Below are 25,413 nucleotides of genomic sequence, written 5' to 3' on the forward strand. Positions count from 1 at the left end.
TTTCTTGACAGTGAGTGAGGTATACCAAGCAGGCCTGCTTTGACTTCCTGCCCTGCCTTTCCCCAGTGATGAACTATGACCTGAAATGCAACCCTGTTCTTCCCCTAAGTTGGTTTTGGTCATGCTGTTTGCTACAGTAACAGAGATGAAATTAGCCCAGCACCATAACTCCTCCAGTCCCCCATGGCAAACACTGATTATACCCCTGTGGAATTACCACACATGACTGAATACAGCAGCACAAACCCCAGACTGTGACTCAGGCAGATGATCCAATCAGTGGCCTGGGTTTCAATGATCCTTGCCACAAAGAAAGTACTTTTTACCCAAAGGCCAGGCTCAACAGCTAGGCTGATACCCATGTGCTGTGACCTGGTGCCTGAGGTTGTGGCTGAGACCTCGGAGACTCTTACACCAGGATGGTGCCAACCTGCTACAAAAAAGATGGGGACATCAGTTCTGCCCTCAGTGACCTAACTGTCACTTTTTCACTGAATGTGGGTTCAGACATACTGTGATTCGTACACACACACACACACACACACACACACACACACACACACACCAGACAAGGCACTGAAAGGCAGGGCTGTAGGTTTCAAAGCTTTTTATTTTGGCTGCCTTAGAACTTTGCTTTTGGCTCTGCCATACTGAACATAGCCAAACTTACCTGTGTACTGAAAGGGACACTCTTGTACTGTCCTAGTATACTCAGAAGAGATCCCCACAAACTCCCTACCACCCCCAGAGACAGGACAGCTCCAAGGCAGGCTGTAGTGTTCAGAGACCAGTTTGGACATGCTATACCCAAGTAGGAAGCCAGGCAGGATGTGACCACTGGGGACAGCCCAGGAAGGTGAACCACTGTCAAGGCTTAGCAGCAACCAAATAAATAAGAAACACTACCATGAAGTCTACATAGACACATATTTGGTTCTTTGAAAAACAAACCCAACATAGAGTAAGGGAGGGCAGGAAGGAGGCATGAAGAACGGGAGAGGAAGGATCCTATCTGTAAAGTGCTTTTTGTGACCGAGGGTCTTTGGGGCCAGGCTCGGAGTTTCAGCTCTGTGGGGAAGGGCAGAATTGTGAATGAAGATAGCATGCAATTTCTTATGACACTTGGCATTCAAAGTGTACAGTGCTAAAGAGAACCACCCTCCAGTAGGATCTGCAGTCTACAGGTGAGCACAGAGCCTGGCATCTCATGGGATCTCACCACATGAGAGCAGAGTACACACACACACACACACACACACATACACACACACACACACACGTGCACTAGGCACAGCGCTGCTCCAGCTGGCTGTGGCCACACAGGAGGACCTCACAGCAACATGCACCGAAGCCTCCTCCAGTGGTGGACACTCCTCAGGCGGCAGACAGGAATGGGAAGAAGAAGAAGTCGAAGGCAAACTTGAGGGCACCGTGCACGGTGCTACGCCAGTCCTGTTCGATCTTTACGTGCCTCCGGGCAGGGGACAGCTGGGCCATGCAGTTGAGGCAGCTGATGGCCTTGAGCTCAAAGACGGGCCACTTGCTCCCCAGGCGGCCCTCGAGGATGGTGCTGAATTCTATGAGGCTGCCGTGGCGCAGGCTCAGCAGCACGTCCTTGAACTCGCTGCTGGCACGCAGAACAATGTCCTTGGTGATGTCGTCCTCTTCGTGGCCGCGGTTGCCGTTGGTGCCAAAGGGCATGCCCACTGTGATCTCAAACTTGTAGCGGTCAAACTTCTTGATGTGGCAGGGGTGCTTGGCCAGCTGCTTGAGACGGCAGAGCTCCTCCTCAGCCGTGGACGTGTTGCCAGAGCTACAGGATGGGTAGGCCTCGCCATAGAGGCAGCGCATCCAGTCGCCCAGGAAGAACGGGAGCATGTTAATGGCCGACTCGGCACTGTTGTCGATCTCCGTCACTCGGACATACTTGAAGCGGCCGGTCCATGTGACCCTGTGGCCCTCCAGGTGGCTGCACAAGATCTGGGTCCGTGCCATGTTAGTCTCCTTCCAGGCCCGTGGCCCACACAGGAAGCCATATTGCTGCCAGGTGAGTGTGGAATTGTAGACCTTCATGCCTTCTGACCGGTACACGTAGAACCAGCAGAAGAGCAGGATGGCCGTGAGCCACACCAGAATGAGTTTCACCATGGAGCTCCTGGTCAGGGACTTGACCATCCCCATTACCGAAAAGTTGGCCTTGGTCCACCAACGGAAAAGCAGGGGTATGCCGCAGATCACCGTGGTGACCATGATCTTGGTGAGGTCCAGTGACAGGAACCATCGGGCAAACTGCACTGTGCCCATAAGGGCAAGGCCAGCCACAAGGATGGGGAGGGCAAAGAGGAAGAGGAAGTAGCCGATGGAGGCACGGACCAAGCCCAGGCCGGTAGACTGGAGCAGGATGACCACGGACAGTTCACACCACATGAAGCATACCAGGTAGGGCACCAGGTAGCAATAGGTGCCCTTGAAGCTCCTCAGCTGGGCCATTCGGAAGAAGAGGTAAAAGAGATAGACATAGAGCAGGCAGGGGAGGCTGACATTCAGGATGATGAAGTGACCAATGGGCACGGTGAAGAACGTCTGTCCGAGCACTTTCAGAAACTGCCAGTCCATGGGCATGGTGGGCAGAAGAGACAGCAACCCAGCAGCCACCTCGGTGACCAGGGCCCGCCTGGTGTACGGCTCGGCAGAGCTGCTCAGGCTCATGTAGCTGGTCACCGTGAAGAAGGTGGAGATGACGGCCAGCTCCGAGCAGGGGATGCAGTCCTTGCTGGCTAGCGGGAAGGAGAAGATCACAAAGACGACTGACAGCAGGAAGTGGACGTAGGGCTCGAGGTGGTTCCAGCCGAAGTTCACTTCCGCCTGCTCCACATCCAGGTTGGGCTCAAAGCGCAGCAGCAGGTCGGTGAGAGTGCGGAAGTTCTCCCAGGCCTTGCTGTCCTGGAATACCTTGAGCGTACATATGACCATAGACACAAAAGACAGGTAGAAGACCACCAGGGGGATGAAGAAGGCGAAGAAGTCGATGGTTAGGTTGCTGATGATGAAGAAGAAGATGAGGGCGTTGATGTGATGGGTGGGCACGATGGTGGAGAGCCAATGCATGCCTGCCTTGGAAGCCACGTCAATCAGGTACTCTTTGATCTCCATGATGGCGTGTAAGGGGTACTTCACCACCTGGGTGGAGACACAGAGCAGAAACTGACTGGGACAGGAGCCCCTTGCCATCCAACATGAACTGCCTTTAGTTGCCTGGTTCTGTACAAGGTGAATGCCTCACCCTGGCTTTCTCACTCCTGGACCTTGTCCTAACAGATCCGTCCTCCAGGAGCACCTTCCCCAATCAAGTGCTCCCCATACTCCAGTCCCTAGGGACCCGCCTTCCCCTAAGCCCTAAGCCTCTATCCTGAGATCTCACTGTGCTGGTTTGAATGAGAACGTCCCCCAGAGGCTCACATATTTGAATGCTTGGTTCCCAGTTTGTGGACTATTTAGGAGATGTAGGATTTAAGGTTTCAAAAGCACACACTGGGCCCAGTCTCGATCTCTTTCTAGGCCTGCAACTTACAGATCAGGATGGATGCTTTCAGCTACTGCTCTGCTCTAGCGCCATGCCTGCCTGCCTGCCACTGTAGTGGAAATGGACCAACACTCTGAAACAATAATCAAGCTCCCAATTAAATGCTTTCTGTTGTAAGTTGCTTTGGTCATGGTGTCCATCACAGCAATAAGACAGTAACTAAGACGCCCACATTCTGCCGAGGTGACGAGGGTCTAGCACGTGCCTACTGTATCTAGGGGAAGCCACCTGGGCACCCAGATCCCCATCTCTCCTCAGGCTTCCTGCTTCAAGATACAATAGCACGCCAGATGGTGGTGACACACACCTTTAATCCCAGCACTTGGAAGGTAGGGGCAGGTGGATCTCTTGAGTTTGAGGCCAGTCTAGTGTACAGAGCAAGTTCCAGGGTGGCCAGGGCTCTACAGAGAAACCCTGTCTTGAAGCCCTCTCCTCCATCAGCAAAAGATACAACAGCACTGGGTTTCCCATCAGCCACTGTGTCCCTCTCCAGCACATGGATATAAACATTCTGACTCTTTCCTCAACTGCCAAAGGGACAGGAACCGTTACTTCACAGGCCACGCTACGCGTAACATACAGGTGTGGTATGAGTACCAAGGAGGGATGGTCTGGAAGGTTCAGGGAGCTCAGTGCCCCGCCCTCCCACTGACACTGGAAACCAAGAGCAGAACACTGCAACCCAAGCTGACAGGGAGCACGGCCACCTTCACCCAGCACACCAGAGGCAAGTGGCGGGAAGCCAGCTTCCGTTGAAACCTGAGAGGAAATGTCCACATCAGATTTTCCATAAGTTAATGTAAAACATAGGATTTTAAAACATTAAATTTGCTTTTAAGAGGTCACTCTGGCTCCTCAGGCTTGAGGAAAGCTGCTGGGCATCTAGAACATTCTTTGTGGGAGTCACATCAGTTCACAGAGGCTCCTGTCTGTGACTGAGAGGAGCCTCTTGGTCCCCTGCATGTCCCTTACAAGGCAAGGAGGCACGGCGGGCTGAGGCACCCCGAATGTGGAGACACCTGCGAGGGCTTGCTGCTTTTTCTCTACACAAGACTGGAAGTGACTGCCTGCAACTGGGACAGTTCTAAACATCAAAACGTGGGATCTCATCACAGACTTTAAATCTCTCTCCTCAAAAGGACTTCCAGATCTCACAAAGCTCAGGCACAACACTGTGGGGTGGCGGGACATACACTCAGACCAAGTGTGGCGGAAGGAGGCATCACAGTGCACACTGGAAATCTCTGGCCTGAGGGCCCTTCTCCAATGCATCCTTTCACCTTGATCCCCATTATTAGCAAGAGGGGGGCTTTTCTTTGCCAAGAACCATACGGACTCCGCTGGCTTCCTCCTCTCAGAGTAGAAGCACCGTCTGGGAACCCTGTCTGTGAACATGCTCAGTCTCGTGCAGCTCTACTCGGGCCTTCCTCATAGCCTCTCTGCCACCCTGATGCTCAGAACTTTCCTGTAACAGTCCTTTCTGCTCTGGACAGTACCCGACCTCCCAGCCAAGAGTGAGGCTTTACCTGTCAACAACCTGGGGGCATGGCTCACATATGGACCCTATCTCTCTGGAGTGTTGTGGTGAACTGCTCCCCACTTTCTTACTCCTGTCCTGTCTCCCCATCCCCCGTGGTGGCCTGCTTCACACTCCAGATCCCTGTGAAGACTGTTTAGCCACTTCCCAGCCAGCAGACCAGCTGCCCCCACTTTAACCTAGTTGCTCCAGTATTACTGGTGTGTGTGTAGCTCGTGTCTTCTTAGCCATAAACACTGGAACTGAGGCATGCACAGCCATGGGCTACGTAACAGTTCCTCTGCAGATACACCCTTGTGTGGGCTTGGCTCTGTGGCCACACTGTGCTGAAGCACTTACCTGGGTCAAACTGCCTAATACCCAGGGATTCTTGTATTCCTGCAGTCTGATACATGGTTACATCTGACCAGGTTCATAAACTGACCCGGAGCCGCTCTGCAATGGTCCTATGGCCACATCCTGTATCTGCACTGAGTCCCAACAACAATGTGGAGACTGGTCAAAGCAGGGTACATTTCTCTATCCCTCCTATTCTCGTTGTCTCCCACCAGTGTTTGTTCTCCCAGCTTACCCTTGGTGTCCCTGTATGGTAGATTCAGTAACCAGGCCCATGGCTGAGCGGGCCCACAGACCCTAGCACTTGATTGGGGGCAAGGCATATTTAGAAAGTGGCCTCTGTCCTGGGTCACAGACAACATCAGTATATAGTGAATCTAAATGTAACTCCAACACCTCGGCCTGCTGCCCTGGTATGCCGACTCTCCCACCCAAGTGTACCTGCATGACCCTGCCTCTGTTTTCTGGGCCGAGGCACCTCCTCACACAGGAACCTCAGATGACCCAAGGGACCCAGATCCAGGTGTGTCTGTGAAGTTAAGGACCTCTGGCCTGCAGCTTCCAGGAGCGAGCCAGGGTGCCAGGCAGGAGCTGCACATACCTTCTGGCGCAGTGGCAGGTCCTCGGGGCTCTTCCCTGCCAGCTCGTCCTCATCTTCATCCTCATCCTGCAGGAACAGGTTGGTGGGGATGATGCCCTTCGCATACTTCTTGGTGAGCTCCACAAAATCGTCCAGAGCAATGTAGTTCTTGGCTGAAGCACAAAAAGATAGCAGGTTCTCCAAACCACATACCCAATGTGACCCTGATACACTCATTACACAGGATGGCAACTTGGGGCCCAGCCAGGTTTAGGCATAGGACCATTCCTTGGGCAAAGACATGAAAAAAGAACCTGTTAGGTGTGGAGGAAGCAGTTTGTCTGCTGTTTGTCATCTTCCACCTCTGACCTAGGCAACATGCTACATATGTGAAATGGCATGCCTGTCTAGTCCTTAATGCCTAAAGCCTACCTTAAGCCAAGCCTTATTGCTAGACCATCAATCAGCTGCACCCCTGGCACCCTTTGATGCCCTTCTTTCTACCATGCAGAGCCTCAAGATGCTGGGGACTAACTTCCCCAAGGCCACCCACCACCCAACCCTCCCTAAAACAGGATCTGTGGGCCTGTAACTCTACGACCCCCATCCATCATGACCCCCAAAAAGACCTACTACACACCCACTAACTCCTCCATCCAACAAGACCTACCATGTGTCCAACAAGCTCTCATCTCACAGCATTTATAGAAGGCCAGCATAAGTCTGCCTTGTGTTCTCAACCCCACCAGGATCCCTTGAGGGTCCACTGTGTGTCTGCAAACCTCTCTATCTCCCCTGTATCTGCCAAAAACCTATTATGCAATGGATGCCTTTTTAAGCACTAGGAAATGCCAAGGACATATAAGAGAAACAGCATGTCTTTAGGGAAGACAAATGCTAGATACTGGCAGAGCCACCAAGAGTCATGGCCATGTTGAAAGCTCTCACTGGGCTAGCTTGGGGAGGCTGCACTCAGGAGTTAACATGATGAGTCACAACTGTGAAGGTCTGCCCCACCCACTGGGCCTCACAAGGATGCTCTGGACTTACTCTCCTATCAGTGCTGAGAAGTCCCTAAGCTCCCTCTCATACCTGTCCATCTTCTTCAGGATGGGAGCCTGGAGCCCTTGAAACACAGATTCCACTCCTCCACACATATGACATCATGGTCTAGTGTCTTCTAATTCTCCAACCCCAGACATTCCAAGGCCATTTCCAGCTCCTTGGGTCCCCAGTCTCTCTCCCATCTGCATGGGTGCTTTAGCACTCTACATCTGCCTCAGCACAAGTGCCCACTGGGCATATCCCACACAATGCTCTGCTCCCTCTCCTGCCTGTTTATAGAGCCGTCTCCCTCACTGATCTTTTGGCTCACTCAGGCACCAGCCCCACCTGAGGCCTTCACCTGGTGAGGACTGTCACATCGAAGGTCAGTTTCCCACTGTCGTCTGAAACTCCCAGTGTACATGGCTTAGGTCCCAGGGACCAAAACACTGTCACCCAAAGAAACTGAACAGAGAGTCCATTTAAGCACCAGACCCTGGTAGGGGACCCAGGCTAGGATTAAGAGTGGATGCGGTCCTGGGTGGTGTGCGGGAAGCAGATAGTAGGATCGCAGCACAGGACGGATATACTCACATTCACTGCTGACGAGGCGCTCTAGCATGCGCCTCTGCTTCTGCAGGGACTTGGGGACTGGGCCTGGCTGCGCCCCTCCATCTGTAAGATCAGAGAGGATTGTAAGCCGGGGCTGTTGGGTTGCCCTGCTCTGTAGCCCACTGGGTGTAGGATCTTAGGATCTTGGGCTATCACTGTCCTCAGGGATCACAGGGCTTGGGGTCTTATCACATGCAAGGGCTGCATTCCTGGGTAGCCACTTCTGAGCCTTCATGAGGAAGACCAGCATATTCAGTGATGAACACACCCATACACCCTTTCCCTCTTTAGCTGGCACTCTCTCCTTGTCTACTTTTAGCCAATATCATATACTAAGCAGCTCCCTGGGGTGAGGACCAGCTTACCGTCACTCCCTGTATCTCTGGTCCTAGAACCAGAAGCACCCCAGCATACTCTGATCAATAGATGAGCAATAAATGGAATTTATAGTCTTGCCAACATGCCAGTCACCTCCCAACCATGGGGGCCCAACCCCCACAGGAAAGGCAAAGGGAGGGCGGTTGTTGGTGAGATGGCTGGCCTACCCTGCTCGTTGACCTGCCCGACATTCTCCAGCAGCTCGGACACAGCCACCTGCTTCTTCTTCTTGGGGTTGAGTTTCCAGTACATGACCAGGGCAGCCTTGCGCACAGCCCTTTCCAGGTCGGTCTCAGAGGATAGCTGCTTCACTTCGGCCTCATTCTCAGAAGTGATGCCTGACAGACAGAGGCATAAGGCAAACCCGTACTTCACAGCAGCCCCCAGGAACACCCCCAGGATGCTGAGCACAGGGACGTGAGGGAGGTCTGACTGGCTTCTTTGACTCAGGGTAGAGTGGGTACCTGGCCCCAGAGCATGCCTGAGCCCACCCCTGACAGCACCCGTGCTCCAGGTTGGAGGCCAGGCTGGGCTGGCAATGTCTGAGTGTCCATGGCAGCACAGGGCTGTCTGTGCTTGTTTCTTTTCATATCTCATCCTTGGGGACCCTCATCAGCAGGTACTATAGAGACAAGGTGCAAAGCACGGTGCTGCAGGCCCAAACCATAGGTCTGAAAAGCTGCCTAGAATGGGGGTCTGATTTACTGCAATTACCAGTGTGAGTGTGGCAGAAAGGGGCATCTCTGTACCCACAGCGTTTCCTGGGCTGAGGTCCTTCCCAGGGCAACTGGGAACATGGGGTCTTTCATACAGAACAAAGAAAGAATGTCAGAGGTTCAGGGGAGTGAGGTGAGCAGAGACAGGGGCAGGAGCCATAAAATGGCATCATGTTTCTCAGGAGGACTGCGCTTTTTATCTGCCCAGGAATCTTGGGGCAGGAATGCAGGGCAGGGAATGCAGGCCAGTTGAGCCTGTGCTGCCTCCCCTTCCCACCCTCCAGGGCTATGCCCCTGTCTCTGCTCCCAAGCAGCCCTGGGAACTACTGGCACCAGATCATAGTTATGTGGCTTGCTCTCCCCGCTGCTGGCCAGCTCATTCCATCTGCTGTGGCCTGGGCAGTCTGGCTGAGACATTCTGGCTGACACAACTTAACATGGAAACCATTCCTTTTTTGTTTTGTTTTTCCTTCCCCAAACCACCAGTCAAGTTGTCAAAGGGAAAAGATTTGTACAGTAAATGTAACATTGAAAACACTATGATACATAGAATAGAAAAGACATAAAGTACCTCTCTGGGCTCTGGGTTATGAGTAATCTGTAACCTTGTGGCTTCTATATATTGCAGGTTTTACACAGCAGCATAAAAATTTACAGTTAAAAATAAGTATCAAGGGGCCAGAGAGATGGCTCAGTGGTTAAGAGCACTAACTGCTCTTCCAGAAGTCCTGAGTTCAATTCCCAGAAAACACATGGTGGTTCATAACCATCTGTAATGGGATCTGATGCCCTCTTCTGGTGTGCCTGAAGACAGCAACACTGTACTCATACATAAAATAAATAAAATCTTAATAAATAAATAAATAAATAAATATCAAAATACACAACAACAAAAACTGTGTGAAGCACCTGTGTCACCTCTTCCTCAGACTTGGAGCCTGCAAGACACTCAGTGTAGGACACTTGGGACAGATGCCTCTCTCTGACTCTAAGATTTACTTCCCAGTTTGGACTAGAACCCAGAAGACAAGTGAGACCTACTTAATATTTCTTGTGGACACCAAACACAGGACAAAGGACATGGAACTGGCCTCGCTTGTGAAGTAGCTGGAAGATTTCAAAAACTTCTCAGCACGAGGAGACACCCAAAAAAACTTCTCCCTTCCCAATGGTGTGGCCAGTACTACAAACCACACACCCTGAGGGCAGTCGCTAGAAGACCCACACAACCTCACCTTTCCGGTCAGCTAGGCACCGCCTCAGCAGCTTCACGGCCTCCCGCCTGCCCTGCTTGGCTGCCAGAATGAGCCAGGCCACGGCGGAGCAACTATTGAGTTCTTCATCTGCATCGTTGGCAAGTCGTAGGTAGTGTTTGCCCACCTGAAAGCAGACATCCATCATGTTCCGGCTTCTGGGATGCTGTCCTCCTCACTAAGGGGCAGGTGTGGGATCTTCTATAATGACACAGTCATGAGCTGTGTGCTGTGCTCACCTCCTTCTCTTCTGCCTCCTGAGTGCTAGAACCCCACTGTGGTCAGAAAACTCGAAGGACGGACTCCATTTGCTGCCTCTCAAACAGCTCATGCTGAAGAAAGGCAGCCAGGGGAAGCTCTGGCCTTAGTCCCGATTACTACTTATTGTTATAATAGAATTATTTTTATTTAAAAAAAAAAGGTTACATTTATTTACTCAGAGGACAACTTGTGGGATTCAGTTCTCTCCTTCTATCATATGGATTCTGGGACTCGAACTCAGGTCATCAGGCTTGGCAGCAATCACCTTTACCTGACTGAGCAGTTTCACCAGCTCTGACAGAGCTACTGGAACACAACCGTGGCTGCTTGCTTACATGTCGGCATGGCAGGTTTTCTCTTTTCCATGGGAAGTTTGATTAGTTTAGACAGATTGTAGAGCCCAAAATATTTACTATCTGGCCCTATGCAAAAATCCTCACTAATCCAGTCCAATCTTCCCACTCTACAGATGGGCAAAGTGAAGCCAAGAACACAGACAGGCCAGGAAAGAACTGGGCATGCTCCCCAGCTTCAGCAGGCCTGGGCTATAGGCTGGGGCGGACTTCACAGTCCAACACAGCACTGTGGAAGATCTCCAGCCTCCAGAGGCACAGGCACAGGCTGGGGATGACTTCATAGTCCCTAGATACAAGGAGAAAACTTTCCTGGTGTCTCTGCACAGATCTCTTTCCCATCTTTGAGGGTTGTGGGGTGGGAAACTCCGGGAGTCACTTGCTTGAGCCACAAACATAGGAGTCAGAAGGCACTCTAAGCCTCTGTGTCACACAGTGACCCCTTCCCCCACCCCCACAGAGTAGGCTGAGGTGAGGCTGGAGGTAGGATGGAGGCCTCCTGCATTCTAGACCCTGGGATGGGAAATAGCAGGGAACTGGATTGGTATGGCAGCCTGCAGAGTACTGCCAGACAGCTTGGAGGAGACAAAAACTTCCTTGGCCTCCATTGTAGCCAGAAAGTGGGCCTGCTGATTCATACCTGCCAGGACATCATGAGGAGAGAAAAGACAGCCTATCAGATCTCTGTCCTCCCTCCCTGTGTACTTGGGTCTCTGACACTCAGCAAACTTGTTCTGCCTGAGCTCCTCCACTCCTGACTCTGCTGTCCCACAATACCCTGGGCAGAGTGGACCTTCAGCTGAGACAGACCCTCCTTAGGGAACAAGCTTTTTGCAGACAGCTAGAAGAGGGTGGGTGGACAGGAAAGAGGGAGGGTGTCCTGGAGGAGGAGCACATGCCCAAGACAGGATCTGTGTAGGATCAGAGTGGTGAACATAGGTACATCAGGAAGGTACTGAGAGAGAAAGAAACCCACCCAAACATAACCAATATGGAGGTTGGCATAGCTGTGCTAGTTCCGTCTTCCCTGCAGAAGAGGCCAGACCCCTACTCCATAAGCAACAGGACACCAGGACAGACCCATTGTGCTGGAGTCATGTCCTAAGAGTCTCCCAGACACTGGTCCTCACCTCTGTCTGTGCTTTGGGGTCTCCAGCCTTGGCTTTCTCCAGGACTTCTTCAAAGGGGATCTCCACATCTGCCTTCATGGGACCTTGAACATGAAGAGAAATCAGAACATCACAGGGCCAGACTTTACCACCCATCAGCAGAATGGTGGTTGGCAGATTTCAGGAGCCTCGCTACCTACTCTCACTTTAACATTGAGGCAAGAGGCAGGAGGCTGAGGCTGTGACAGACAGGTTGCCTTCAAATGTTACAAGCAAGCCAGAACAGTGGCAGCCGGTTCTACACTGAGGGTGTGGGGACTGGGAGTGGGGTACAGGCCTGGGTCCCACTGTCACCTTCAGCTCCAGCCTACTCACAGGACTGTAGTCTGAGAGGCCTGAAAGAGAGTAAGTACACACCAACACTCAGCAGACAGAGTAGCTTTGGAGGGCACAGCTGATGGGCATTCCTTTATTCCTTAAGAGTGGGTGTCTTCGCTGACAGGCTGCTGTGACAAATGCTACAGGACAGGAACTTACAAGTTGAAATTAATTGCTTAGGGTTTTAGAAGTCTGAGAAGTCTGAGTTCATAGTGCCTGCAGACTGGTTTCAGAAAGGCCTGGTTTATAGCTCATGGTGGCACCTTGCCCTGCTTTCTCACGGAAGGGGCTCTTCGACCTATTCTGTAAGGGCACTAATCCATTTCTGAGGCTCCACCCTTATGAGCTCCATAACACTCCAATAAGAAATAACCTCGCCCTGGGCTGCAGGGAAGTGCACACAAGCCTTGCATGGCACCTCCTTACATGGTTCAGGGATGGACACAGTCAGGCCTATAGAATCTATACTGGGCCATCCTCTCATGCCAGATTGGCTCTGTGGCAGGTCCTGACCTCTGTGAGCCCCCAGACAGGACCCTGTCCATCTCTTCAGTTACTGCTTACCCAGAGCCACTTGAAAGAATCCTGCACGGCTTGCTAACTTGGCATTTCTGCTGGCCATCTCAGGGAGGAGAGCCCCTCAGGTACGCCACCCTTTCTGCTAACAGCAGCTCCTTCATCTGTCCCGGCCCCCAGGTGTGCACCGGTGTGGTTCACTGCACCGGATCTGACTGGTCTCCATGCCCCAGCTTCCAACAGTACAGCTCAGCAAACTCAGAACAGACAGAGAAGAGTGTGTTGGGCCGACAAGGGAGCAGCTATGAGCAGGTGGGTAGCAGTCCTCTGCCCCAACATCCCAGCACATCAGCCCTGCCCTCACTCTGTCTGGTAACAGTGCCGCCTGGCTGGAACTTGATTCCCTGAAGCAGCAAAGGGTGGGAGAAGCTCTCAGGCTCATCAGGAGCAGGGCCATGCTCAGGCACAGGCACACCAGGCTACCTCTGCTATCCTTCCCTACCAGCCCCGACTGTGCACCAAGCCCCTCGGGGGCGGCCTTCGTACAGTGAGCCAACTTACACCTTAAGTTCCTTAAGCTTCCCAATGCATGCTAAACCTTCCCAGAAGAGCATCGCATCTCTCACATGCTATGCTCTCCCCACGTCCTCATCCTTGGTCCTAGGTCCTTGGCCTCCAGTGTTTCTGCCCCTCTCATGACAGCCATCATGAGGGATTACGCTGATGAGCAAGAATAATGACAAAGGCGCCCAGGCCATATCACCCTTGTGGCCCCAGCAGAGGATCATATGTGCCGATCAGGGTTTTCCCACATGGGGCAGTCCAGGCTACTTGGCTGAGGGGCTCTACAATAAACAGAGTAACTGGGGCTACCCTGGGCCAATGGGGTTTCCCCACGTAGGATAGCCAAGTTAAAGGAGTCTCCCACAGGTGGCTAGGGATTCTCATGTCTCCACACAGGGCAGTCAGAATGGAGATAGTCCTCCCCCACAGGGCAACCACCAGGGTCACTCTGTGATGAGGGGGTTCTTTAAAACATGTGGGGGCCCACTCTTCTGGCTAGCAAAGCCTTGGGAAAGGCACAAAGGTGGACAACTGGCCAAGTAGTTTAGTGGCCAGAACCAGGCTGAGGCACTTGGCTCCTACTACCAACCCAGCAGACAGCTACTGGGCCCAGAAGCCATAGGCATCAAGACTCCTGTCCTTGTCACGGCCCACTCTGAGAGACAGTGAGGACAGCCATAGTGTCAGCTCAGGTGACATGATGACTGGTAACATCAGCCCTGCCTGGAGAGACTTCCTGGAGAGGCTGACATTAGAGGCTTGGAATGCAACCAGAGGCTGAAAGTAACAAACAGAGGCATGCTGCCAGCTTTCCAGAAGACTCAGAGAGCATCAGTGGAGACCTCACGACAGGGCAGCTTACAGCGTCGACCGGGTCACAGAGTGTACTTGGGGATGTGGGCCAGGTCCTAAATGACCAACAATGTGACTCAGAGGGTCGCTCAGCTGTGTGGCCTAAGGTCAGCAGGGGTAGCGTGTTCCCACACCCACATCTACATTGGCCCCTTACACCTAAACAGTCGCTGTCCTACCGGAAGCCCTGTGAGGCCCAGAGATTCCAAAGAGGCCCAAAGGGATGAGGAGAAAAAGCTACAACCAGGCTAAGGTCCAAGATGGCCTGTCCCAGAGGCCCGTGTTTGATCCAAGGTACATCTAGGCCAGGATTGCAGATCCACACAGCACAGCCTGTGTTCCTTCCTCCTGTCATGCCGGGGCACCATGTGCAGCACTCCAGCCTATAAGTCTCTGACAGGGTCAGGGTAGCACGGCTACCTAACCCATCTGTGAGCACTAGGCAGCTGAGGACTAGTCAGCCCTTCCACCAGAGGGCCACAAGAGTAGAAGTCATACAGCATCAGTGGAGTCTCTCCACCCCCTGTGTCACCAAGGTCACCTAGGCCACCTAGGTCAGTAGGACCAGGCTCAGGTCTTGAGCAGAGTGACAGGACTCCTTGGGCCTGAAGATCAGGACACCTATGAGAAGGGGCTGGGCTCCTATGCCAACTGGCTGGGCACAGCTGGAGACGACTCACATATGGCTTGCAGCACTGCTGGGTCAAAATTCAGAATAGGCCCATCTGACTGTTCAGCCATCTCCACTGCCCGCCCAGAGCCTCATAACTTCCTGTGGCTTTCCACTAGCCCGTGTCATTGGTCTCCTTTGTGGTCTGGTCTCAGGAGCATCCGAGTCCAGTCATGACCCCCATTAGGAGCGACTTGTTACGTGCTAAGGTGCCAGGGCTAACAGCAGGGTCAGGAAGTGTGAGTGTTCCAGCAAGGTTCTATGCACCAGAAGCAAGTCTGGGGGACAGTTGGAAAATGGGGACCCCTAAGCAGCTCTGTTCCATGTCCTAGGCTTTGAAAGGCAATTCAGGTGAATACCTTCTCCAGGCAAACTTCTGATGCCTTGAAGAGTACATAGACAACCCCAGGTTCCCTCAGGGACTACAACCAAAGCCTCCAGCACTGAGATCAACCCCAGGGACATAATCACTCATTTATCACAGTACTACACAGGCCTGGGAACAGTCCTATAGGACAGTTATGAGCCTTGGAGCCTCTGTCACCAAAGCCCAGCAGGCTCCACCCTGGGGAGAAATAACTGGCTTGATGCACTTGATGCAGGCTGTGCAGCCTAGTGAAAGTTTCCTGGTCACAGGGACTCAATTCACAAGGCATACACTGCTTCCACTGTCCTTGGCCACTAAGTCCCTGGTGGCCACTCATACTACTCCTAACTCCTGCTTCTCCCACCCTAGCCGGGGACCCTGGGCCCACTGCTTCTTTTTCTCATTTGCTTTCTCATCTCTGAGGAAGATGCAACAGCTGACAGTGCCCGTCCTCAGGCCTGAAATGGGGTGGGGCTGGTGCTACAGGAGGTCTAAAGAGGTAGTATGTGAAGGCGCATGGAGTAGTTACATGTTAACTAGCTGAACAGAACGCTAGGCCCCACTGCTCCTGCCAGCAGGGTGGGGCTCATCATCCCATACCAGTGACCAGGGCCAGGGAGTTGAAGCGTGGACCTTAAGGACTGGAACCTCCAGACCGCTAACCTGCTGGCTGGCTCTTCCCAGCACCACTGTGGGTGGAGTACACAGCTGACACCTGCTTCCTGGTGGTATCTGAAACCACAGTCTGGGCCTTTTGCTAAGTTACCCAGATTGAAACCCAGCTTTCCGGCCATGGCCTCTGCCCCCATGGTCACATGATATCAGAGAGAAGGGGTGGGTGGCATTTGGCACTGGGTTTGGATCTGGGCCAGGCCTTGCCTACTTTAGAGGCAAAACTGAGGGAAATAGTGGTCTTCTGTCTGTCTCTCTCTCTCTCTCTCTCTCTCTCTCTCTCTCTCTTCCTTTCTTTCTTTCTTAAGATTTATTTATGTACATGACTGTTCTGTTTTCATGCACACCAGAAGAGAAAAGCAGGTTCCATTACAGATGGCTGTGAGCCACCATGTGGTTGCTGAGAACTGAATTCTGGAACCTCTGGAAGAGCAGCCAGTGCCTTTAACGGCTGAGCCATCTCTCCATCCCTCCACAGTGATCTTTTAAGAAGATTCATAAAGCAAAGGCCCCGAGCACAGGACAGGGCTGAGGGTGATGCTGCCAGAAACCCCAGCCCCGGGCCAACCAGGCTGAAACCCCTTCAGCTCTGCCAGGGAAGCAGCCAGAGTGGTCCCTTGGGCTAGACACTGAAACTGCAGGCCTTCCTTCAGCTGTGGACAGGCTGACAGACAGTGGCATACATAGAGGTGCCAGGTGGGGATGCTGCTGAGTTGGAGTGGTCACTGAGGGCTGCTGGCCTCTCTCAGGGGAAATTGAAAATCTCAACAACTGAAGCAAAGTGACCAGGACTCACCACTACCACGCTAGGCGCTACCCCATCACTCACCCCTACCATGCCAGGAACAAAGGGAGCTCACACCAATCCAGCCATATGTATAGCAAGGGATAGTCTCAGTATCTGCCCGGCAGTAGCAGAGGCCACATAGGCAGGCATCCCCTCTGTACAGCCTGTGGAGGGAAGTAATTCGACACAAACCTTCCCACAATGATGCAGCCCCACTCTGAGACCAGTCTCACTGGGAAGCAAAGGTCCAGTGGATGACACCACACACTGGCACAAGGTATCAACCAAAACTGCAAAGTGCACACAAATGCCAGGGGGCAGGACTAACTGGAGGGGATGAGCCTGGTACAGGGGATCCATGGCCAGAGTCAATGCTAATCAGTTGCCACCAAGAGGCAGAATTCTTCTCCTGCATTGTGACAGGCCACGCCCACTCTCCACACAGGGTCCTCAGTGCTCTTTTCTGACTGGCTCCTGTCCTCTGTCCCCCAGGTCCCTGTAGGACAGACCCTGTCCTGCACTGCCTGCACTGCCGTCCTGTACTGCCTGCACTGCTGTACTATACCACTGCTGATGCTGATACCCAGCGCTCACTCATTTCACATGGTGCTAGCCCCGCCCCTCAGGTCTGGTCTCAGACAGAAGAAGAGGGGCATGTGCTGCCTGAAGGTTGAGAACCTGGGGAGGCCAGAAGCTAACAAAAAGTCCCAGTGTGATCACACAGGCCAGCCCCTGCAAGGCACAGAGTCCCATACTCAATCCACCATTAAACCACCTGCTATGTCTCAGGACACTTTCAAACCAGGGGCCAGGGTAGCAGCTATTCCCAAGGCTCAGTGGAGGCAGGGAAGAGCCAGTGGTAAGAGACCTCAGAGCAAGTTGTATCCCAAAAGGTAAGGTTTCTCAGTGGGCAAAGAGGAGGTGCTAGACCATGAGAGCCACTCTGAGGGATGCAGAATGACAAGTGACAACCTAGAGGTAAGGCGCAGGACTGGCAATAAGCTCCCAAGCCACTCTGAGAGCTGGGGGTCCAAGCAGGGCCACTGAGAAGGCAGGCTTGACTGTGAGCATCTCTGAGCCATGTGGTCCACCTGTAAACTGCTGCACAGGAGGAAGGAGGGAGATACTGACTATAGGGATGACCATACAGTTGACAGCTATACACGCTTTGGATGCTGCAGTCTCAGTGCCACAGAGCAACCCGACTTGAGGAGCTTCTGCAGGAGCTTTGCCTGTGTGGCCGCCCTGCTCCCCCTGCTGTGGGCTGAGGACTGTAGAACTGCCTCCTTACCAGCTCTATCTGTTCCTTCTCCTCGGCTGCTGGTATGAGGGGCCCGAGGCTCTGGAGTGGCTGCTTCTCCAGCACTTGGTCCAGCACTGGGGTCAGTCTGAGGCCTGGGAGCACGAGGTGGTTCAATCTTGTCCTGCTCTAGTGAGGCGGTGGCATTGAGCCTGGCCCGGGCCTGAGGCTGTGGTGCGGGGGGAGGAGGTGGGCCAGAGGGGCTTGGAGGCGGGGTGCCTGAGTTCATCTTGCCTGCAAACAAAGGGGAGGATTAGACACACACAGAAGCCCCTGAACCAGCCTGGTGGTAAAGCAAGAACCGGGTGTGACTGCCAAGCTCCGAAATCCCACTTAACTTGACAACCCCACAAGGCAGCCCTGAGTTCCCATTCTATCAGGTCAAGCCAGGTGACCTTGGGTTTTGTGCCTTCATCTGAGAAATGAGGATGACACTGATGACACTGTGGCACACTGAACATAGGGCCTGGCTATGGGGGATGCATGGGACCTATGTGTGTCACCAGCATCTGTCAAAGTCGGTCTCTGCAGATGTAATAGCTAAAGTTGTTGGAATGAGATCACAGAGGCTTAGGCTGGTCCTAAGTTCAATGGGCTGTTTCCTCAGAAAGAAACATGGCCCAGGGGCCACATGGAGATGGACCAGAGGCTGAAATAAGACAACTGCAGGAGACAAACACCAAGGACTGACAGCCACCGTAGAAGGTGGAGAGGTGAGAATGGCTGGAATACAGTTTACTTTAGCCTCCTGGTTCCACACATACTGATTTCTAACAGAAGCTTAACAAATGAACATGGGGGCTGGAGAGACAACTCAATTGTCTGCTCTTCCAGAGGGCCTAGATTCAATTCCCAGACCCACATGACAGCTCAAAACTGTCTTTAACTCCAGTTCCAGGGGGTCTGATGCCCTCTTCTGGACTCTGTGGCCACTGTGTGTATACACACGGTACACATACATACAGGTAGACAAAAGCTTTCATATACATGAAATAAAAAAGAAATCTTTAAAAAAAATAAACAAGCACCCTGGTACAGTAACATCTGTGATAAATCTGAGGTGGGAGGCACAGCTGGTGAATCATGATTTGAAAGCAATTCTGGCAGAATCCTGGAGACTGGGCCCCAGCTCTTAATGTACATTACAGAAGGCCAGTAGTGGTGTGAGAGGTAACATCCGGAATAGCGTGATGGGCAGTCAGTACGCAATACTGGTCAGCAAAGGGGCCTTGCATGTTGCTTAGCAACTTGGAAAATAGCAGGTCATCGTAATTAAGCCAGCCATGAGCAGAGACCAGAGACCAGTCTGTGGAACAGCAAGCGCTGGAAGAGCCAAAGCTTAGAAGTACTTTGAGGACACAGACCCCTAAAACTGCTGGACCTTGCACACTGGAGTGTGAGGAGACCACTCCTCAGATCACAAATGACCCTCCTCAAAGCCAAGGCCAAGTCTGTCCTCTTCATTACTCTTAAGGGAACAGGCTAGGGGGTCTGGCAATGAGGAAATAGACATCTGATTCAAAGGGGCCCTTATCTCTTGGCCTGTGCTCCCAAATAGCCATGTGCCTTTCTGTGCCTTTTCATGCATCAGTGTCCTTCCCTAGGACCTAGAACCTAGGACATAGTTCCATGCTCAGGGTGAATGTGAGGTTGGGGGGATCCAAGACTATGTTGCTAGGGACCAGGTCTCAGTATCTATCCTTGAGCCTGGCCAAATAGCTCCCTGATGGATGGTTCTATATACCGTGTCCCTGGGAAAGCCAGGGGTGGACCCAGGCCTGCATGCTAGACGTAAGCTTGTCCATTTCTGTCCCACCCCCAACTTCAAATGGGTCCCATTGATGGGAGCTGTGTCCAAAGAGCAAAGAAGATTTTAATCTAGCATTCTCCTGCACAGCACAAAGGCCTTAATTCAATTTACTTTCTTATTTACGGTTTTTTTTTTTTTTTGAGCCCTTATTTTAAAAACAATCCCTGGGGATATTTAAAATTCAAAGCATGGCCAAGCCTCATGAATCTGCTTGGAAATCAACGAGGGCTCTGACCCATCTCCCAAATGCAGGCTTCTGGGAATGGCTATGCCTGAAAACCTTGTCATCTAGTCACATGTGCAGCCTCAAGGGAGCATGCAGATCCAAGGGCACTCGCAGACCAGTGGGGGACTACACATCCACAGGGACACCCAGACCTATGAAGATATGCAAATCAGCGGGATTCACACCCACCGGAGCCCACAGACCCAAGGAGGGCCACAGCCCGCAATGCAATGATTAAGGGGCAGGGCTCTCACAAAGAGAGCCACCAGACCACCTCAGACTCTAGAAAAGTAACCTCCAGGGGTTACCCTGACACTTAGGGGGGCTCCCCTACTCCACAGACATAGATACCTGCCATTAGGCAAAAGCATTGCTCAGTCCTTCCATGCATCTTCTGTGGGCTCCTCCAAGCCAAGCAGGTGGGAATGTACCATCCCAGGCCACTGGGGAAGAAACCCTTCCACCTTCAACCTCATCCATCGCCCAGACCCCAGACACTGAGGTCTCAAAGGAGGAGGAACTGTTCAAACAACTTGAGGTGCCCAGGTGTGGGTTTACACCCACACCTGTGGTTCCTCCAACCTCAGCAAACATTTCACTGAAAGAGCCTTTGCCCCCTCCCTACCCTTCTCCAGGTCTCCTCACTGACACACTGGCTGTCATTTCATAGAACCAAGCAACTGGTGCCTCCATACTTGTGCCCTGCCATGCCCTCCTTCTGGGAGACCTCCCACCCCTCCCCAGCACAGAGCCCTCCAGCCTTCAGTTGCAGCTCCAGCTACATGTTAGCCAGAGTTTCTCAGATGCTGCTATTGAGGTCCTAAACAGGCCCTCAGGGCTTCTGTCCAGCCTCCTCTCTGTGATAGACAAGAGACTACCTTCCTGACAACAGGGCATCACTTCATAACCACAGGTACCATGGGGGAATGGCTGGTTAGCTTAGTCACTGCCTCAGTTTCCCTACCTGTACATCAGTGTGCAACAGGATTTGGTAAAAGCGAAGGTCACCTGTAAATGCTGAGGCATTTGAAAACAAACCAAAACAGAACAAAACAAACCCCCTGAACGGGTCCGGGGGTGGGGGGGGAAATAGTTCAATTGGTAAAATGTTTGCCAGGCGTAAGGTCCCTAGTCATGCTGTAAGGTCCCTAGTCACAATGTAAAGAACAAAAGCCTTCCCAGTGATGGCTTGTGCCTTTAATCCCAGCACTCGGAAGCCAGAGACAGGTGGATCTCTAAGTTCAAGGGCAGCCTGGTGCAGAGCTATTTCCAGGACAGCCAGAGCTTGACAAAGAAACCCTGTCTCGAAGAAAACCAAACCAACCAAACAAACAAAAACAGAAAACAAACAAAAGCCTTATGCAACGATCCCAGTGATATGGAGGTGGAGACAGGCTGATCCACGGGATTTGCAGGTCAGTCAGTCTAACTTAGTTGATAAGCTCCAGGCCAGTGACAGACCCTGTCTCCAAAACCCAAGGGGGACAGTGACTGAGGAACAACGGCTAAGGTTGACCTCTGGCCTCCCACAAACACATGCATTCATGTGTACATTCTTGAGCACACACATACATACAAATGCACGCACATGCGCACATGTGTGCACACACCAACACACACACACAAACATACACATCCACTCACTCACAGCTCTGAGTGTGAACACCCCTCCTTTAGGTGAAAGACATCTTATAAAAGGAAATGTCAGGGAAGCAGGCCATGGTTGGCTACCACGCTTCCAGGTAACTTACAGTGTGCACACTGCAGCCAAAGCAAAACTATTCAAGATAAGAAATCTGGCAAGGCGGGGTGGATGCAGGGAAATTCACTTGCAGGTTCTGGGGTTAAAGGCCAAGCCTAGTTTAGGTCACAGAGCTTGTTAATTTAAAGCAATTTCCTGGAATTATTGGTCACAGAGACATAATCAGCCCTGACATGGTGGGAAGGACTTGCCTAGTGCAGCAGTGAGCCCAGAAGACAGGGCTACAACTCAGGGCTAACACTGGGGCTTAATAAATGCAGGCTGAAACCTGAGGCAGCCAGGCTTCAGGCACTGGGGACTTACAGGGCTGAATGACCTTAGGCAAGTCCCTCCCCAGGGATGGAAATCCCTGGCTGTGGAAGATGAACTTCATCACCCAGCTCTGGCTCCAGCTCCAGAGTGGCCAGAGCGGTGGCTTAGAACCCGTCACTGAGTAAGATCCCAAAACACAATGTGGCCGGCATTCTTTCCCTGTGAACACTGAGGTATATTTTTATCCCTTTTACACAAACGCCAGTGTCAAGGAGCTGGGCTGAGGAGTGGCTATCCTCAGAAAGGCCACCCTGGAGAAGGCTGCCTGACTGTGGTCTACAAAGGTGAGGGCTATAGAACTACAAGGAGCCCTCTATCCCTCCCAGACCAACTCTATTCTGCTCTGCAAGGGACGGTGCCACTCTCCTAGTCCCTTGATTACAGGCCCTGTAAAGTCAAGATGGCCAGCATTTACAAGTCCACATGGTACTCATGAGAGACACCCGCAGAGCTTGCACAGAGAAGCAGCCCCCACAGCAATCCTTCAGTGTCCAAAGAGCCCAGTGATGGAGTCCTCAACCCCCACAGCACAGCTACTAACCACGATCTTGTACATAGAGATTCAAGGACAGAAGACAAAATATAATAGTGTCAAGCGGTATTTAAAATAGATTTGGTAATCATCCTGGGTCTGTTTAGGATTTGAAAAATTATCTGTATAAAAGGATGAGAGAAATGCCCCTCCTCCGTGACAATACTTGCTATCTCTGGGTAAGGAACATAGCTGGTTTTATTTTAGCTTTTAAAAACATACATTTCCTTAATTTTCTGTAATGAATGTGGAGCATTGGGGGAGTTAAAATGAAGCATTATTTTAAAACCCACCAATGACCAAGTCCCTGGCCTGTGAGGTCCACTCTGGCCTGGACTGACCCAGCCCTCTGGCATAGAACTGACCCTTAAGACAAGGTTACAAAGCCCTTGATGGCTCCCAGGTGCCTATTTTTGCCCAGAGTATTAAGTCCAAACCAAGGAACAGTCTAGCTCTCCCAATGTGACAAGTTCATGGGAACAGCGGGGGAGTGAAGTGGGAGGGGCACAGGCTGCAATGGTGGACAGCCAAGCTTATCAAGTCTGGCACCTGCTCTGGGCTGGTTGTGTGGGCCTATGAGCCCCCGATGTGGGGGTGTGGGGCACTGAGCCTCCCTGTCCAGCAGAAGATGCTCCAGGGCTAATGTTTGAGCATCTGACTTGGTGAGAAGGTGAAATCTAGTAGACAGTCCGAGATGGAAAAGCCATGGAGGTGAACTGGACAGAAACATGGCTCTCATTTAACCATGAGAAAAGCCAGGTTATAGACTTTGCAGAGGCCTGGCTGAGCCTTCAGGACAATCAGAAGAGGAGATTTTTCAACATTAGATATATCCATGGCCTGAAGGAGGGCTAGATAGATAGGCAGACATCAGTCCCCTGGAGCCAGAAGGAATGCCAGGCTAGGAGATGAACCTGATCCCATAGGCCAGAGAAATGTAAGAACCATTAAGGGTGGCTGGAGCCATGGAAGACCAGAAAGGAGGGTGGGAGCCATCCAGTCAGAGCAAGGAGCCTACAACAGGGCAAGCGCTGGGGTAGACAGGACTCCAGGAAGGACAGGAGATTGCAACTGGACTCAGTAAGGGGAACTAAGAAGTGGGGACTCAGAAGTGGCTTGGCCTGTGGCTGGGGCTTTAGCCCCCTTCCTAATGTAAGAAAGGTACCTTACACAGAACAGTGTTCCCACCTACCCATTGCCACTGTATCGCCACCAGGGACAAGGATGTGTCTGACATCTGTCATATAGTGGAGGTGTTTCTGGGGCCAAGATTGAGCTAGGTCTCCTATGCGACCAGCTCCAAACCTTCTGAAGGTGTAAGGGAGGCCAGCACTGGGGTGTTCCACACACTACCGCCTGGGAAAGAAGGTGAGGAGCGTCTCCACTCAATCCTCCCTGTATCTGAGGAGGTCCAAGGAACATTCAGGAAGAAACTGGAACATAAACTCTCTCTAGATTCCTAGTCAGATGAAAAATACCTGCGAGTGTCATCAGCATCAGAGAGACAGAGGTCAACAGGTGAGGGAAGTGGGAAGGCAGCCCCTGTCATCCCCACAGGCTTCAAGAGCCTAGGACACAGCTCTGAGTGAGTGTTGGATCCTAGAGAGGAAAGTCTCAGCCAACTACCTGGGGTCCTTGTCCAAGGTGACAGAGGAAGGGCTGCACCTGCTTGCTGGGGGACAGAGGTTCATTAGCTCTGTCCATTGGGTACATGGTCCTGGTCAGGCCCCAAATCCATTTGAGCCTCTGATGTCAAATGGAAACTGTAAGTCTTACCCCTGGGACTAGGAGCACAATGGAGAGTGGCAGTGGCAGGGAGATAGTTCCAAGAAACAAAAACGCTGGTTTACTGGACTCTCATATAAGATCAACTAACAAAATTCGGTTAAAGGACACAGCTCCATCACACCCGAAAGTGCAGGGTCAGATTTTCCAGAAGGCTTCCAGTCATCTGACCAGAATCTAAGTTTCTCAAGGTGCGGTGCATACCGGAGCTGGGGTCACAACCCGGCCAGCCGGTTCCTAATAGGGTGGGTAACTATAGGCGGGTCCCAATGGTTCCTACTGTCCTGCCTCCTTTACTGAGGACCCGAAGAGGGAGAGAAACACGGCTCCCGGGTGGGCTGAGCCCTCACGCGCCCCAGGAGTCAGGTCTTGCATGGTCCTGTGCAGAGGGTCTGGGAATGCAGGTCTTAATGGGGCAGCGTCTCCGACCCGCTGTCCCATCCGCAGCGCGGTCTCGCGGGGAGATTTGAGGAGTGCCGAGATTCCGGGGCTGAGTGAGAGGCGCACCGCTTGGGCACAACTGGCCCAGTCGGGGCAGTAGACGCCTGAGGCTCCATGGAGCAGCGAGAGTCCTGGCCTCCAACTTCTAGCAACTTGGAGTAGTCTTGGGGCCCGGCCACCCATCAGGGGAAACTGAGGCCGGGAGAGCGGCGCCTTCCAGAGCTCCGTAACCCTCCCTGAAGCTGCGCGCCCAAGGCCAAGGCCAAGGCTAAGGCCAAGGCCATGGCACAACGACCCTAAAGAACTTACCGGCCGCAGTGCTGGGCCTCCCAGCCCGCAGCAAAGTTGCTCCGAAACCGCGGAGATTGCAGAGACCAGCTGAGCAGGCAGAGCGCGCGGCCCTACATTCAGCGCGGCCCCGGGAAGGGGGCGGGGCCTGGGCGGGGCCTCTGTCACCCTCCATTCCTGCAACGACCCAGAGGGATTCGGCCCGCTGAGTGGCCAGCATGCCTGCCAATTCCTATGTGCTCTCGCGAATCACGGAGCGCCTCGCCTTGCAGCTACTAGCTCTCTCGGGTCGCCAGGAGGACAGATGGCGCCGAGAGGGCGGGTCTGGCCGGCCCACAGCCTAAGTTTCCGAGTGGACTTGTCCCAGCCCTGCCCCCTTGCCGCCCCGC

General features: G+C 52.6%; 1 protein-coding gene across 1 annotated transcript; it reads right to left on the reverse strand.

Annotated features, from left to right (window-relative positions):
- Nucleotides 1-590: 590 nt before the first annotated feature.
- On the reverse strand, nucleotides 591-25,160 carry Wfs1 (wolframin ER transmembrane glycoprotein). The gene is made up of 8 exons (XM_034509100.2): nucleotides 25,046-25,160; nucleotides 17,860-18,102; nucleotides 11,784-11,866; nucleotides 10,022-10,166; nucleotides 8,238-8,408; nucleotides 7,675-7,755; nucleotides 6,058-6,209; nucleotides 591-3,180 (listed from the first exon to the last, which is right to left on the reverse strand). The coding sequence occupies exons 2-8, from the start codon at nucleotides 18,095-18,097 to the stop codon at nucleotides 1,375-1,377; spliced, it is 2,676 nt and encodes an 891-aa protein (XP_034364991.1). The 5' UTR covers nucleotides 18,098-18,102; nucleotides 25,046-25,160; the 3' UTR covers nucleotides 591-1,374.
- Nucleotides 25,161-25,413: the final 253 nt, after the last annotated feature.

This window comes from Arvicanthis niloticus, chromosome 7 (assembly GCF_011762505.2).
Source record: "Arvicanthis niloticus isolate mArvNil1 chromosome 7, mArvNil1.pat.X, whole genome shotgun sequence".
NCBI lineage: Eukaryota > Metazoa > Chordata > Mammalia > Rodentia > Muridae > Arvicanthis > Arvicanthis niloticus.